Source organism: Porites lutea, chromosome 1 (genome assembly GCF_958299795.1).
Source record: "Porites lutea chromosome 1, jaPorLute2.1, whole genome shotgun sequence".
NCBI classification, from domain to species: domain Eukaryota; kingdom Metazoa; phylum Cnidaria; class Anthozoa; order Scleractinia; family Poritidae; genus Porites; species Porites lutea.
Window position 1 is genome coordinate 19,897,262 of NC_133201.1, and position 16,536 is coordinate 19,913,797.

The 16,536-nt window shown below is 41.2% G+C and overlaps 2 protein-coding genes across 2 annotated transcripts; both read left to right on the plus strand.

The window, feature by feature from the left end:
* Positions 1-2,628: 2,628 nt before the first annotated feature.
* LOC140925779 (uncharacterized) lies at positions 2,629-3,759 on the plus strand. Its single transcript, XM_073375659.1, has one exon. It carries the CDS (start codon positions 2,629-2,631, stop codon positions 3,757-3,759), a length of 1,131 nt encoding a protein of 376 aa, XP_073231760.1.
* Positions 3,760-3,762: 3 nt separating this feature from the next.
* Positions 3,763-5,475, plus strand: LOC140925787 (uncharacterized). Its single transcript, XM_073375663.1, has one exon. It carries the CDS (start codon positions 3,763-3,765, stop codon positions 5,473-5,475), a length of 1,713 nt encoding a protein of 570 aa, XP_073231764.1.
* Positions 5,476-16,536: the final 11,061 nt, after the last annotated feature.

The window sequence follows — 16,536 nt, forward strand, 5'->3', positions numbered from 1 at the left end:
CTTAGGCGCCTTGAAGAGGAAGCAACATTGGCTGAACTTGAATGGAAAATTGAAATGGATAACTTGACTGAAAGCAAACTCCCCCCTGTTGTGCCTAGTGCCTTGAACACTTCTACGTTTATTGTTAACAAGCAATCACACTCCACCCCAGTCACGTCTGAGTATGTTTCAAGAGATGGGTTTAACAGTCAACCGAGTGCCGTGTATGTGATATCCAGTGGAACACCTCAATCACCGGAGTCAAAGTGTCCAGCAGTTTCAAGACCTTCAGACACTGTGTTGAGCCACAATGAATCGTCTGTGAAGGGATTAAACACCACCACTCCCTCTGCGGGGATTAACTCGACCCAGTCCCCTGAACGTGTTAACTTCGGGAGGTCGCACACCGTCTCCAGCATGGACCAGGCTCCCCGTGATCATGTTGCCGCAATGTGGAAAGCACAATTGCTTAGCGGAATAAAGCCGACACAGTTCAGTGGTAATCCAGCCGAGTTCCCCTTTTTTCGTGAACAAGTTCGTACGCACCTCGAAAGCGACCTGCTTACTGATGCCCAGCAAGTGGAGTATCTGCCTAAATTCGTGGCGGGAGAAGCGTTAGAGGTTGTGAAGCGTAATAGAGGTTGTACATTTAACGAGATTATGAAAACGTTGGAGGAACGTTTTGGCCAAGCGGTGAGAGTGACGCAAGCATGTGTGGAAGAGCTCGCATCTGGCCCCAAGTTGGCGTACGGCGACAATACTGGTCTTCTCAATTTCTCTGAGAACTTAAACACATGCAGCCACAAGGATCCTCAAGGGAGACGTTGAACGCGAGGCGAGCGTAGCGACGAACCTCAGGCGCATCGTGAATCGTTTCCCTGACGACTTAATCCTGAAGTGGCAAACCGTGAACTACGAGCTCGTGAAGTCCGGAAGATCCGCTCGATTAAAGGACGTCGCTGAATTTGTGCACAAACAAGCGTCTATCAGAAATGACCCGGTGTTTGGGTTGCAGAAATTTAAGCGGGAAAACAAGAATACCAAACTCCCGCCAAAGCTTCCAGTAAAGAACACCACAATCAGTACTACCGGCGTTGATCATAAAACTCCTGCTTCTGAGAACACTGAACACTGCGGAATTTGCAAATCAAGTAAGCGTCACAAACTCCAAGAATGCCCTATTATCAAACAGTGCGAACACGTGGCAGTGCGAAGACAGTATGCGGCATCCTGTGGATTTTGTTTTAATTGTGGTCTTGAAAGGCCCGGACACGGTTCTGGCTCCTGTCCGGACCCACCAGCATGTTCAGTATGTTCCGGTCGACACATTCCTCTTCTGCACTCCGAAAGTAATTATGGTGGTCGTCGCTTCATCCCACGGAATAATAGAGAGTCTAATGATAAGTCTGACAAGCCATTGGCGACGCCTAAATCCCCCAACAGCGAAAGGGGAAATGTCACTCCAGCCGCGAGCGGAGACAGGTCTGGCAAGTCTGTGAGAAAGGTACCAATATCGTCCGCTGCCGTTGCGACTGTGCAAGCAAAAGTGCTGTTGAATGTTATACCTGTTGTTATATCTGCTGAGAATGGTAACACTGTATCCACTTATGCCTTCTTAGACAGTGGCTCCACTGACACCCTCATTGAACAAGATTTAGTTGATCACCTTGGTATTCAAGGAACACCCGTGCAAATCGGAATTAACACGATTTCAAGTAGTCACAATGTGGTAGAGTCGAAACGTGTGTCCTTTACCTTGACTTCGGTAGATAGTTCCGGGGAGAGTATTGACGTTTCGGAGGCGTATGTCCTACCTAACCTCAACCAGTCGCGCTGTCCTCTTCCGGAGCAGATTGACACTATTGAGTACCCGCACTTACGTGACGTGGAGTTCCCGGAGGTTGACATCAAGAGAGTGTCTATACTTGTTGGAAACAATATTCCCTTTGCACATTTACAGAAGGAAGTTAGAGTTCCTGAAGATAAGAAGAAAGGGCTCTATGGCTGTCGTTATCCCTTGGGCTGGTGCGTTTGTGGTCCTTATGGTGCCACTTGTCGTCAAGGGGTTTCAGCAAACTTTGTCTCGATTGACCCTGAACCGCGTTCTCTCATTGAAAAATTTTGGAATCTGGAGGATTACGGGACACTGAAATCATGAGAAACCCCTCTCGGTGGAAGACAAAATAGCCTTGAAGATAATTGAGAACACCACCCGCTGTGTGGACCGTCGGTATGAAGTCGGTATGCTGTGGAAGGAGAAAGAACGCCAGTTTCCGAATAATGTAGCCATGGCCAAGCACCGTCTAGAGTGCCTGAGACGCCGTCTTACGAAACCTGGCAACAAGGAAATGGCCGTCAAGTACCGCGAAGTTATGGATAGTTATATCAGCAGTGGGTTCGCTCGCAAGTTGTCAGAAGAAGAGTTAAACAAAGAGTCTAAGACACATTGGTATCTTCCGCATCACCCTGTAACGAGTCCTACCAAACCAGGCAAGGTGCGCATTGTGTTCGATGCAGCAGCTGAATGCGAACGAGGGAACTTCGCTTAATAAGAACTTGTTGACTGGACCAGATGCAGCCAACAACTTGGTTGGTGTTCTCCTACGTTTCCGCCAGGGAAAAATAGCGTTCGCTGCTGCCATCGAAAAGATGTTTCATCAGATACGTGTGCGTGAGGAAGACCAGGATTCCCTGAGGTTCCTGTGGTGGACAAACGGATATGATAATCCCCCTGATACATATGTCATGCAAGTGCATATTTTCGGAGCGGCTTCCTCCCCCTGTATTGCAAACTCAACTTTGCGCCGTATGGCCGACGACAATGCCGAAGAGTACAGCTCTAGTGTTATTACAGCTTTGAAAAGGAATTTCTATGTTGACGATGCTCTTCCCTCTGAGAATGATGAACAGTCCGCAATTCACCTAGCCCATGACATGGTAGAACTGCTCGCTCGAGGCGGATTTAACTTGACTAAGTTTACGTCGAACTCCAAGAGACTACTAAGTGCTGTCCCAAATGATAAGCGATCTAAGCCAGATCTAAACCTTGACCTGGACGAGCTACCTATAGAGCGTGCACTCGGAATACGTTGGTCTGTTGAAGATGATACGTTGGGGTTCGAAATAAGAAGCCTAGTTCGCCCTGAAACAAAGTGCGGTATACTCTCCACTGTTTGTTCATTGTTTGATCCTCTGGGTTTCGCAGCACCAATGGCTTTGTCTGCACGACGCCTGATTCAAGACCTATGGAAGGCTAACATAGGCTGGGATGAGCCCCTGAGCGAAGAATTTCTGTCTAAGTGGAGAGCATGGAACATTGAGTTACCCTTGTTGTCCGAGTTGTCCATCCCTCGGTCCTATTTCCTGTCGGACGGTGACCCGCGTCAATGCAAGTTACAGCTTCATGTGTTTTCAGATGCGTCAGAGATTGGTTATGGCGCATCATCATATCTGCGAAGTGAGTACCCCGATGGACGAGTTCATTGCGCCTTCATTATTGGTAAGGCCAGGAATGCACCTGTGAAATTTGTTAGACTGGAATTGCAAGCAGCTGTACTTGCAACCCGGATGTTTAAGATGTTGCGAGAGGAAATTGAACTGAACATTTCCAGGACGTATCTTTGGACTGATAGTGAAATAGTGCTGCACTATCTGAGAAACGAGAAACGAAGACTTCAGACCTTTGTAGCTAACAGAGTGGAAGAAATAAAGGAGCACACACTTGTAGAGGATTGGCATCATGTGCCAGGATCCTTAAACCCGGCAGACTATGTGTCGTGAGGAATGAGCCCGTCTTCGCTAACTGCTGACCATAGGTGGCTTCGTGGACCTGACTTCTTGTGGAAGCCGGAAACTTGTTGGCCCACAGACAAGTGCCAATTCGTACCCGATGAAGGTCTGGAGTTAAAAAAGGAAGCTCTCGCGCATTCCGTCCAACTTTCCTTTAATGCGTCCGTGACGAAGAAGGAAGATACAAGGCCTACGGCCGTCGAAAGCTGTGAAGAACCGCCCCTCCGATTGTTATTAACTACCTGTTCAGATTGTTCCCGCCTCAGGCGCAGAATGGCCTGGCTCCTGCGCTTTGTACAATTTGTTAAGGACAAACAGAACGCCAAAACTGGACGTCTCACTGTTGACGATTTTGACGCGGCAACTGCAGCAATTGTGAGGATTGTCCAAGGATTGGCGTATGCACAGGAGATTAAAGATTTGAAGTCGAACGGTGCGGTCAAGCCGTCAAGCAAGGTTGCGTCACTGAATCCCAAACTTGACGAAAGCGGAATCCTGAGAGTTAATGGCCGTGACCAGCTCAAGCCGACCTCCTGTACACTAGGCCAACAAATGATTTTTCCCAGAGACCATCCAGTCGCCAAGTTGATTGTTCGTCACGTTCACCACCTTATTGGTCACTTGGGACGGGAACATGTTATTGCAAAGTTGCGGGAAGATTTCAGGATCCCTCAAGTGCGTGTATTGGTTAGATCGGTCCTTAATCGATGCCTTACCTGCAAGAAACTTAACGCCAAACCTATGACCCAGCAGATAGCACCCTTACCCAAGTGTCGACTTACAGCCTATGAGCCACCGTTTTCGTTCACTGGTATGGACCTCTTTGGCCCGATTTATGTGAAACATGGCCAAGGAACCGCGAAACGGTGGTGTTGCTTGTTTACCTGTTTGACCACCCGTAGCGTACATCTTGAAGTGGTTAATTCTATGGATACTGATGAGTTCATCATGTGTTTAAGGCGTTTTATAAATCGAAGGGGAGACGTGAAAGAGTTACGATGTGACAACGGTTCTAACTTCGTTGGGTCCGAACGAGAATTGAAGAAGAGTCTCCAGGAATGGAACCAAGGGCAGATAGAGAGAGAGCTGATACAACGAGGCTGTAAATGGATATTTCAACCCCCGGCTGCGTCAAGTATGTCTGGCGTGTGGGAACGTATGGTTCGAAGTGCAAAGACAGTCTTTAAGTCCATTTTGGGGGCGCAAACTGTGACAGATGTGGTTCTACGAACACTCGTTACTGAGGTTGAGCGTATCCTTAACGGAAGAGCCCTCACAGCGAGCTCGGACGATCCGAACGATCTCGAACCGCTAACACCGGCCCACCTATTGATGCAGAGGAAGATCATCTGTTTGCCTCCTGGAGTCTTTGAGAAGACTGACATTTACAGAAAGAAGTGGAGGCAGGTTCAATTTTTGGCTAATTTGTTTTGGGAAAGGTGGTTGAAGGAGTACATCCCAACCCTCCAACAACGAGGTAAATGGCGAAGAGTGCTGCCTAATATCAAACCCGACGCCTTGGTTCTTCATGTTAACGACAACACCCCTAGAGGGCATTGGAATCTCGGCAGAGTGTTGGAGACGTACCCGGGTGCAGATGGTCTAGTACGGACTGTGAAAGTCAAGACCAAGGATGCTGTCTATGTTCGTCCTATACAGAAGTTGTGCTTGCTTGAGAACGATGTGAAAGAAGTAGATGCGGTGTAGATGCTGAGTTTAACTGTTAGGACGTTCTACGCGATCGCCCCAAGGCGGCCGGGATGTTCGGGACAAATCTAATTTAAAAATCAGACATGAAAATTATCCGAAAACTGTTAGGTTTTTTGATAGGGACCTGAGCACTGGTCACGTGACTTCTTTTTCCATGTGACTAGTGTGTTGATCTGTGAGAGTTGTTGCGTTGTTTGTATGGTAGAGAGAGCACAGAACTTGAAGTATTTGGTTCCTTTTTCAGTTCTATTTTGCTCTCTACCTACATGTTTTGTATTTTTATTTTAGTTTTCACCGTTTGAGTCGAAGAAATCTGTGCTTATCCCCAACACAATCAAACGCAACTTCTGAGCTGAATGGCACAAAACATGGATCCGCAGTGGTCGAATGCAAATTTTTCTACGTTTTACGTTTTCAGAATGCAGACTCTTATTTTAATAATTTTAATGATAGACTCAATAGTGCTTAATCAAGAAGCTTGTTTGGTTTAAGGCGAGGTTCTGAAGGTCACGCAAGTAAAGAAATCCTTGAGATTTAGTAACGAAGCTACATAAACTAAAAAAGGTTAATAATACATTACGTAAAGATGCAATGTAATACATACAGGATAATGTCTGAGCCCAAGGCCTTCTTACAAAGCAACGGCGCAGAAGGGTAAAGAGCGAGGGTATTATCTGAATTAATGCACCTTTCCATTGTTTTAGAACCAGCAGTACAGGTTATTATTGTAGTCACTGATATGGAACAGTAGGTCATTATTCGTAATAGTGACCTTCTGTTTCACCTCAATGACCTGCTCTTTCATTCACTAAAAATAATAACCTTTTCAGAGCAATGGAAGGATGCATTAACCCTCGGACATACACGCAAAGTCATACCCCCACCGTGGTACAAGTGGGGGGGTTGATTGACCCCCCCCCCCCCCTTGAGTTTTTGATACATTGCAGTATTTCGAAACGATTTTGCCTTCAGTGGAAAGCCCTTGATCTTCTCTCTACAAGATGAGGTATATTTTATTGGTGGTGGCGCTGCTGGAGGTCTGTGACGTCACCAAACATGGTCGCCATCTTGGATTTTATGAAAAATTAAATTCAGGCAAAAACAGTGAGAATAAACAATTTTTGCGCTTAACATGTAACTGATCATCACTAAACTTGTCTCAAAATACGCGCGAGGGATAAGCAAACAGCTACAGAAAACTTCAGGTGCTGATGTTTTATCGTCCAGGAGAAAAATTCAGAAAAACCTTAGGGGGGTGGCAACCACCCCCTCCCCCTTGTACGTAAGAGGGTTAATACGAATTATGTTCAGTGTTATCACGATAGATTTCCCATACGGTAATGGCAGCGGCTGATCTACAAGCTACAAGAAAATAAACTGGCACTTCTAGCTGGTTTGTTAATACATAACAGAGACAAGAAAAACCGTAAGAGACGACAATACAAACGAATCATAATTTTACTTGCCTGCAACTGTCCACACTGTTACCAAAACCAATACAAGGAAAATTCTTCCTTGCACTAACATCTGCAAAAGAAAAAATATATAACATAGTAAAGATAGAGGTCTCCTCAACAAGGACTGATTTGCAACTTACGAGAACAGCCGTTGTATTTGCCCCTGGAATACTTTTTTACTATTCCTGAGCATGAAAACAATAAAAAATCCAACTGCCAAATTACTCCTCAGTTTGCGCGTTTTTGACACTGATTTGCTATCGACGAAAATGGGGGAAATCCTTTTATTGCTCGAGTAATTCTCAATACAATGGAACAACAGGTGAAGAAAGACTCTGCCTTCTAATTTTTTTACGTCCGATCAAATTTTTCATGTCTTCAGGAAATCTTTCCCATTGTTGCACTTGTTTCACCCACGGTTCTCTTTAACTTTTTAAAGTCGGTTCCAGCTGGCGTACTTTAGTGTATTAATCAATGGCAGTGAAACCTCTAACATAAAGGTCATCTTCGGGTTGACTATCTGAGCTAGACACTATTCTGAACCCTCCTTATACACTATACATTTTCCTTGAGGCCGGTCATCTTCATGCTAGGAACAGGAACTCAGGTGCACTGACCAGTGATAAATCACTTGCAGGACCTTCACGTGTGGCTCTCTAGTCACATCTTCTGCAGAATTCAAATTAGTCGCTTTTTGTGTGCATAGTTCAGTAAAAGCAAACCGTTCAGTGACCACAACTTGAGTTCAATAGAGATACACAAATCAATAAGAATATGTATATTACTCCTCTTCTAATAATATTAGCAATCTTTCTTGAGTGAGAAGTTAACAATGTTCTCAGTGCAGTTCAATGAAAACACAATAGTGTAATTTTCAGTGTAGTTCAGAGAAGACACAATAGTTCAAGACTACAACACGAGTTCAGTAACCAACAAGCTTATGGTGTTTATGTTCTTTAAGTTTATTAGCCATCCTTCGCTTACAGACTGCTATTTTTTTTTTGCTTTATTACTAGGAAGGGGTTGAGGGCCACTGAAAAGGCTACAAAAATTCCTACTTTAATTTAAATTCATCGACGTCTAGCTTGATCCATTTTGATATAGTATTCTCCTTCCCCATATGAGGCCCTAAAGTGAACGTCGTATTTTGAAGCCTGCCTTGCCAAGCAGCTCTCTAAGCTGGTCTGGAGGTTCATCTTCAGTCTCCCAGGAAGTCATTATGGCATCCACGCACGGGGCCAGGGACTATGGCTACTACTAGCGGGTAGTCATTTCTAATATCTTCTGCATGTTTTCGCTCAATATACTGGGTAAGGTAAAGTGAGAGGCGGTCAACAAACATCAATCTTATTGCTTTATAGACTTTCAGAGGTCTCGAGAGGACTAACCCTCTCCACAGGAAGCGGTAGGACCTTCTGTATTGCTTTGCCATGGTGACTTGTGAGAACATTTTCGTCAGATCGATCTGCTACCAGGGCTACAGGATCACTTCGAAAACACAATAGTACATCAAAAACATCTTGCTGCAGTTAAGGTCCAGGCAACATGGTATCATTAAGGCTTATTCTGCTGTATCTGGTTGTTGAATCGAAAACTATCCTCCCTTTGGTAGTCTCTTTGTCTTCTCTCACTACAGAAAAATGAGGTAGGTAACAAACTTTCAGTTGGGCCATCATAAATTTCTCCTGGCTCCAGAGTCCTGATGCAACCCTTGGATTCATTTGCTTCCATCACCGGGCAGTATTTCTCAGTAACGTTCGGCCATTGCATCAACTAAAATCTGTGTGTTGCAGTATAACGGCAGCTTACCGTCCTTCCATGGAATAGCCACTTTATAGCGCCCCTCAGCATATAACGCCTTGAGTCTGCCACCTTGCGCGCAGCAGAACCTCTTCTGCTGTCAATGGCTTGTTCCGATCAGTGATTCCCACCACTTCTTCTTCCTAAATCATCCGCATTAGCTCATTGGCCCTCATTTTTGGAGCAAAAGTTGCAGGGAATGTGTAGACATGGTTAGCAGCATGGCACTCGTTGGATACTTCCGACGACAAATATCCAACAATTAATCATCCGAGTGGTATCTTCACTCCTACAGGCTCGCCCGGTTTACTATGTAATGTATAAGGGGTAGAAGGAGTTCCTCATAATGATCACTTCCAATCAGTAACTTAACTTCTCCATGTTCAACAGGCTTTATGGTCTCCAGATAGCGAAGATGATCTAGTTTTCTTCAGCGATCTCCTCCTTAAGGTAGACGACTCAGAACCAAGCCGTTTGCTTTGATCTTTAGCCCATTTTTCCCCTCCAATATTACCATTTTCATCTGCAGGGAGTGGTAGACTTCACTCTACAATTCGAGTGATATGTTGGTGTCCCAGTTGCTGAAGTCAGTATCCTGTAACTCCTTGCTAGGGATGGAGTGCCTTAGCCGACAGGTTCAACTGTGGTGGCTCTATGGCTGCATGAAGTTGTGGTTGGGAGTGTCGTTGCACACACCCCTCCACTCGAAATGTCCCTTTTAACGAGCACCGTTCATCCCGATGTCCCCCTTAGAGGCACCAAAAACACAAAACCAACTTCTTCACTAATTCCCATCCTCCATTTACTGTTAATTAATTCTAAGTTTTACACGATGTCAGTTCATTTTCTCCTTTGCACACAAAAGGTTTTTTTCAGCTCCTGAATTTGCCTGAGTTTCATTCCGCGCATCCTTCTTTTTTTGAAACCACTTTTTTGGTATAATTTGACTTAAGGTTTCTCTTGTTCAGGATTCTCTTTAGTATTTGCACGACCAAGCGCCATCTCTTGATCTTGAACAACTGTTTCCAGCCACTCATCTGCTTCGTTAACGTCAACTTCCTTCGTCTGAAGCTCTAACTTTCGCCTAACTTTCGCCTGCTTCACCTTATAGCAATTGTAACAATCTGTTACATATTAGCTGCTGATCGCAAATCTACTTCATGACCACAGGCAAATTTGTATCATGAAATGCTGATATCTTAAAGAAACTCATTAATTAGTGACTTTGAAATAAGGGCGGGGTTTCCAGTAGAGTGAACTCTGTAATGGCCTTTTCTTACGAATGCAACATCAAGAAACATTCCTGCTATGACTTTTTGGCAGTTTCCTTAACTTATGCTTTGAGGTAGACCATTTCTGTGTTCTTAAAAGCGTTGGTCATGTACTTAGGCTTTGACCATCCCATACCAGTTTGGCCACGCCCAGGGATCTCCATTTATTACAGGTAAGTGTTTCAGGTACAGTCTTACCTTTGAGAGGAAAGACTGTGAGAAATCCAACTCTTTCTTAGGAAAACGTCGATGAGACATGAAATTTTTAAAAGTTCACTCGGGATGCATCCTTTGCATGTCAGCAAATTTAAGATGTTGAATACACGATCAGTTTCTCCCTTAACCCTAAGGTTAAAGCTCGAATATTGCTTGACCAAAAAGAATGAGGAAATCGTGGAGACATGCAGTGTCTTGAAAATATTGCAAGTTAAAATAGAAACTACAAACACGCAACTTGCTATGACCTCGCATTTAAGATCTACAGTAAGGCAATTTCTATTGGATCATGCAAAAATTTTGAAAGAACTTAATACCCAGCCACTTTAAACAATATTCTGTTTGTTCTATAAGTCGTACATTGAAAACGGTCATGCCTTTTGTCGGCGTTGCGCACAAGGTTATCCACGTTAGTGGCAACTAGTAACTATTATAAAGTTACTCTTGCAAAATCACTGACCGCTATGCCAAACTGAGAAAACAAAAGCGATGTCATTGTAACTCTGTTTCATTTTCTTTATCTGGCTCATTGTGGCAATCCTCGGACGTACAGTTCGTTTTTTTTAATCAAGATTTCATCAATTTATCAAGAAGATTTTATTTGGGCAATTGTGCTCTTTAGTAGCTATTTGTTTATCTTTGAGACACACACCCATATATATATATATATATATATATATATTTAATTGGTGAAAATTGGCCCATACATGTAGGTGAAATTGAATGACAAGTAAGGTGTGGGGTAAAATTTTGAATTTAACGAAATGTAACATTGTAAGCTTTCAGGGCCATATTGTAAGTCAGAAGTGCTTGTAAAGTAACATAATGAAGCATTTTTTACATACTAAGCTGTTAAAAAGCGCATTTTCTGAATAAGACTTAAATTTTCAAGGAGAAAAAAATATTGTGGAAAAGTTAAAAATCTGAAAAAGTCCGCCATGTGGGATGACAACACTGGCCCCAGCAGCCTGTTGAAACCATAACATTTACATTATCTTGTAGACGATCGACATGACAGGTTATTTATTAAGGGTAGAAACTGTTAAAAAGAAAACACTAGGGAGGGATACCAAGCACCCCCACCCCCTCACGTACTACGGTAGGGTATTAGTTTGCATGGACGTCTGACAGTTTATACTTTAAAATGCGAGTCCTTCTTTATTATCGAACTTTAGAAATTTCCACTCTCAAATATCTCTCCCAAGCAGTATATCAAACTTTACAAACAACAAAAATAAACTTTGAAAAACTGTTAGGCTAACAACAAGTTTTCAAAAACCACAGTTGCAATCCAGTCCAATCTTCTTCAAGTTTGTCCATCCGTTCCTCCTTTGGTGGTTGCTGTGTTCTTTAGGTCTTCTTGTCACATTTTAAGCAGTTACACTCAAATTCAGTCAGTTGGGTGGTGGTTCCCATTGTTTGAATTAACTCTCATGGCAAAGCTCTTTAAAAGATCCATTCTCGAACGGTCAAACCTTCATTTTATTTTGTAACAATATTAACGATATACTACAAACTTTCAAAGACTGTTATACGTATGGGTTTTTTTCTAACGCGCGCAAGACCTAAGCGGTCTCATAACTTCGAATAGCAAATATAATTACATGAAGAACTGAAAATAGACACAGTTTTACATCCAGTTTGTCTCTGTAAGTGTAAGCTGCTCTGATGGTTGTTGTCTAAAGTTTGAGGAAATGGAATAACCGTTCTTGGAGAACAAGATGCTGGGGGACGCTTTGTCTTTATAGCGAAATTTTCAGGAGACCAGTTTTTAATTCTAACAGTAATGGCAACATATTGGGGATAAATTGTGAAAAAGAAAACCCAAAAAAATTGTAGAAAAATTAGTACAAAACTCAAAATATCTTAGACTAGTGGAATAGTTATTAAGAAATGTTTATCCTTTATAGAGGTTTAAAAATTTCTAGTCGGTAATCTGATTTGCGCGAGGACACGCTTAAAAACCTTTCAGGTCTGGCTAAATCTAGTACACTTGCATTTCTCATTCCTAAAACCTGTTTAACAGCACAAGGAAATTTTTTTTTTTAATCTCAGTATATTTTTAGTTCGTTCTTTTGTTACCATGGTGAGCGAGTAACAAAGTATTACTGCAAACCGACCTTTTAACTATTATTACATTCTTTACCAAAGAGAGTTCAACCATTCTAGGAATTACTTGAAACATACCTATCATTTAATACATAGAATTTAACCGCCAAACTATGATTTCAGCGTGTAATATCTGTCTATGTGCCGAATTTACAATGATTAGCAAACTGTCTACTACCGTGAATATCGAATTTCCACTAGCTATAATGTTAACACAGTATAAATTAGAGTGAAGCTAAGTCAGAAAATTAAAAAACAAACAATAACAAAATAATAAAAAAAGTAAATAAAGCAACCAAGTTTAGCACAGTGAAAACGCAAATTTGCGGAATTTAACTAGGGACCCCACATACTGCATTACAGAGTTGTCCGTATTATGGAGATAGGAGTTGTATGATGTTTGAAACCTTTTCATGGAACCAAGAGAACTGCCCGTAATAAAGGAACGTTCACAAGGATAGGTTATGAATGTATTTCTTTCAAAAGCTGGCGATAGAAGCGCGATTCCCTGCCAAACGTTGAACCAACATAGAATCCTGCAGCCAGCAGACGCATTTTTACCGTAATAAGATGCTCAAAATACGATCGGTTTATTGCTTTTTCCTTGCGTTTAAACCCAGCTCAGTAACAATATTGCTCGAGTAAAAAGGTCGACAATGTTGTGAAAACATGCATAGTTAGGTCCAAAATTTGTTTTGTCTCGAGTTTTGTTAATATAAAGCTGTTTTTCGTTTTCGATGCATTAATGAGATTCAGCAAATTTTAATGTGGTAAAGAACCGGAAATTTGACACCAAAAAACCCACAAAAATGGGATCCTTTTTTACCTCTAGGTTAGTTCTTAAATAAGAACTTCTGTTGCATTCGAAACATATTATAAGGATCTCTAGCTTTTTCAAACAACTTCCTTTTGCCTTTTAAACAGTGCGTTGAAATTGTCTTAGTTTGTATCTACTAATCGAGAGCTGCAATGTAGGCGCAATGAAAAGTTCCGCTGTTTGAATCAACATTCTCAAACTCATTAATAATTCATTAAGAAAATACAAAGGAAATTAATGTTTAATGAGTGTTTGGAAATCGGATGAAACACTGCTTAGTATTTGCATCCTTAATTTCTCCTTCAAAAATGATTTTGTTTGAGAAGAAATATCAAACATTCGACACAGTGTTTCATCACCAGATGAAACACCTCGAAGTTCGTCAAAAATACTCCGCTGCGCGTCGTATTTTCAACTCTCTTCTCGGTGTTTCATCTGGTGATGAAACACTGCATCTCATGTTTGATATATTACGTCAAATGTCAAACAAAATGGCACAGACAACGCAAAAGGCGCAGAAGTGTTCACGAAGTTATGCATGTTACCGAGTTCAGCTTAAGTTAAAAAAATGTTTTATAAAAAGACTCAATGTTCAACTAAAGTGAAATTATTTCACTGTTATCTTATGGCATTGGCACAAGAAGGAAATAATTCCACTTTTCTTCTTCATGTACACTTTATAATACTTCCAGGTGCCTAATCCACGTCTTTTTTGCCAGCTTAAGGAGTATTTAAACTAACAAAACTATTGATACCAATTGCAAGTTACTAACCTTGAACAAAGCGTGATTATAACATTGCTTGCAGGAGAAACTTTTACGACAATAAACCAACAAGTCAAGCTTTAACAGTGTTTCGTTAAACACCTGCAACCAAACCCAAAAATTGAGCTTAGATGACTCTGCTGTCAAGAATAAATATGCACGGATAGATATATTTTTTAATTGGTGAAGAAAATTGCCGAGCCAGTGAGGCTACAAACCTTTTAAGTTAATTGAAAGTTAATAGAAGTTTTTCCTTTACTGCTAATATTATTACGCCAAACTTGCCATGGGTCTCTTTACAAATGATCATGGAGATTGCCAAGTCTCCATTGTTTTTAAGCAAGTCGGTTGCTACAAACGGACAGTCCTGCTGACTGATTCCAAATTGACATAAAACTCGACGCAAGAAAGATGGCGGTTTCTATTGTTATTTACACGTTATCAGTAAATTATTCGATAATTAAAATTTTGCTCAGCTACTTCCCTAACAAATAAGATGATTTTTGTTAGTTAGGTGAGCTCTCTGTCCCAACAAGTAGGCGAAATGCTTACTTGTTCGCATCAGGAAACCTAAATGCCTTTGTTAAGAGCAAGATATTTTCTTCGACTTGACATGCAGTAATGAAGCGAAGAAATATCCTCTTGTGCAATTTGTTTTGTTTTCAAACTTTTGACATATTTGCATTGATATGACACAATGTGCGACATCAGCTAGAGCAAAGTGTCATCTTTAATTAATGTATTCATGATCACAAAATGCAGAGGCGAAAATTAACTAGCCCCGGAAAATTTTCAGCCTAAAAAGAATAACGGATTATGAAATTTCTTGAGAATATAAACCTTTTTTCGGACTCCGGTGAACGGCAATGTGTTAAGTACCAGGAGAACACACATCTTCTAATGTAATGGTTACCGTTTAGACAAACTCTTTTTCATATCGTTTCTTAGATTATCAGGCACCATGGAATAATTTAATGGGACGGGTAAACTTATCGCTCATAACAAAGACAATGGTTCTCTAACATAGCCTAACATAAATGAATTTACACTTCAAAGTCCAAGGTTGCGCGGGAAAACCATCTTTGCAATTTTTACAGCATACTAGCTTTCCAAAAAATACCACAGATTAATATATTACACGTTGCGGTATCTCAACGTTAATTAGGGAAAATGTTATTTATTGATATGATGTTTTCTTTTCAGTAACATCTAAAGCCGAAATAATGATCAAACCGTTTTCTTTTTTACTAATCCTCTCATAAGTTTTATCCCTACTAATAATCCAGGGGGCTTTCTAATTTTTGTAGAGTTGCTTAATAACCTTAACATTCTGACTACTCTGCGATATTTGACTATAAACTGGCATCGATTGCACAACTAGAAAGCATAAGCGGGGGATACTTAACAAAACAAATTTGTCATAAAGGGTGAAAAATGTTGAACAAAAAAAAAGAGGACAGAAAACTAAATAATTTATACAATCCTAAACAAAGTTCCTGTATTCAGCTAATTTTGATATAACTTGTTCCACCCAGACTGTTTTAGCAACTGGACCTGGCTAGTAATGACAGTAATAACCGTGTTATAACTGGTATAGTCGCTAAAAGCACTTTAGCTGTCACAAAGAATGTTTAAAAAGCTCAAACATAAAACATATCCTAATAGACGTATTGTTTCAGAAACTAAAACACAAAGGAAGCTTTTTCCTTTATACATTACCTCGGTTTTGTGGATAAGAAAAATAACCAATTTAAGCTGCCGTTTAAGAGGCTGTCCGCGTAAGAACCGATAAGGCAAATTTCGGTGTATCACAGATTGCCCTGATTTTTTCAGTGGAAGATAGCTATCCTATCCCATGAAGAAATATCACATTTATTTGGACCAACTCAATTTTTTCTCTATTTTACAGGAAGATTTTCTCGGTCACCTAAAACTGGCCCCTTTGCCGTCAGAAGTGGTGCGATTTTGGTGAAACTTTAGAGCTCTGTCAAACCTACCTTACAAAGCCGAATAAGCTGATTATTTTACAAACAAAAGTTTTAACTCTGATTAACAGTGTCAAAGTTTAATGGTTGCATTCTGTGGAAAGTTGGCTGAGATATGATTTTTTTAAAATGACCTTTAATTTGCTCAGCAGGAAAAGTAATTTGCATAACTAGAGCTGAACGGTAATTTCGCAAAAGTGGCACCTGACCCAGACTCAAGTCTATGATAAATCAGAAGTACTAAGACCAGTCTACTTCTTAATGTAATAAAATTTGTGGGCACTCTTCTCTGCGCGCTGTACAAAGTTCCGTTAATGTTCCAAAATTCGCCATTTTGACAGCAAAGCTGGAATTGTAACGGTCCGCATTTGATCGGCTAATTTCCACAGTTTTAACGTTTCTAGTTATCACCAAATATCATTAGACCCTTTAGATGTTGAAATTTCGAAAACACGAGGAGAAAACTTGGTAATCGCTTTTTCTTGTTTTTTTTCCTTGTCGACGATCAGTTTCATTCTCCGTATGCAAATTAGCCTTAGATGCGTCGTTTCAACAAATTGACAGGAAACATAACTGCTTATATTTCACATTTTTAAGGGGAAAATAGCTCTTCTTTCCACGGAAAAATACGAACGATAT

Excerpts from the sequence above, each read along its gene's own strand:
- LOC140925779 (XM_073375659.1), top strand. The coding sequence starts at position 2,629 with ATGTTTCATCAGATACGTGTGCGTGAGGAAGACCAGGATTCCCTGAGG.
- LOC140925787 (XM_073375663.1), top strand. The coding sequence starts at position 3,763 with ATGAGCCCGTCTTCGCTAACTGCTGACCATAGGTGGCTTCGTGGACCT.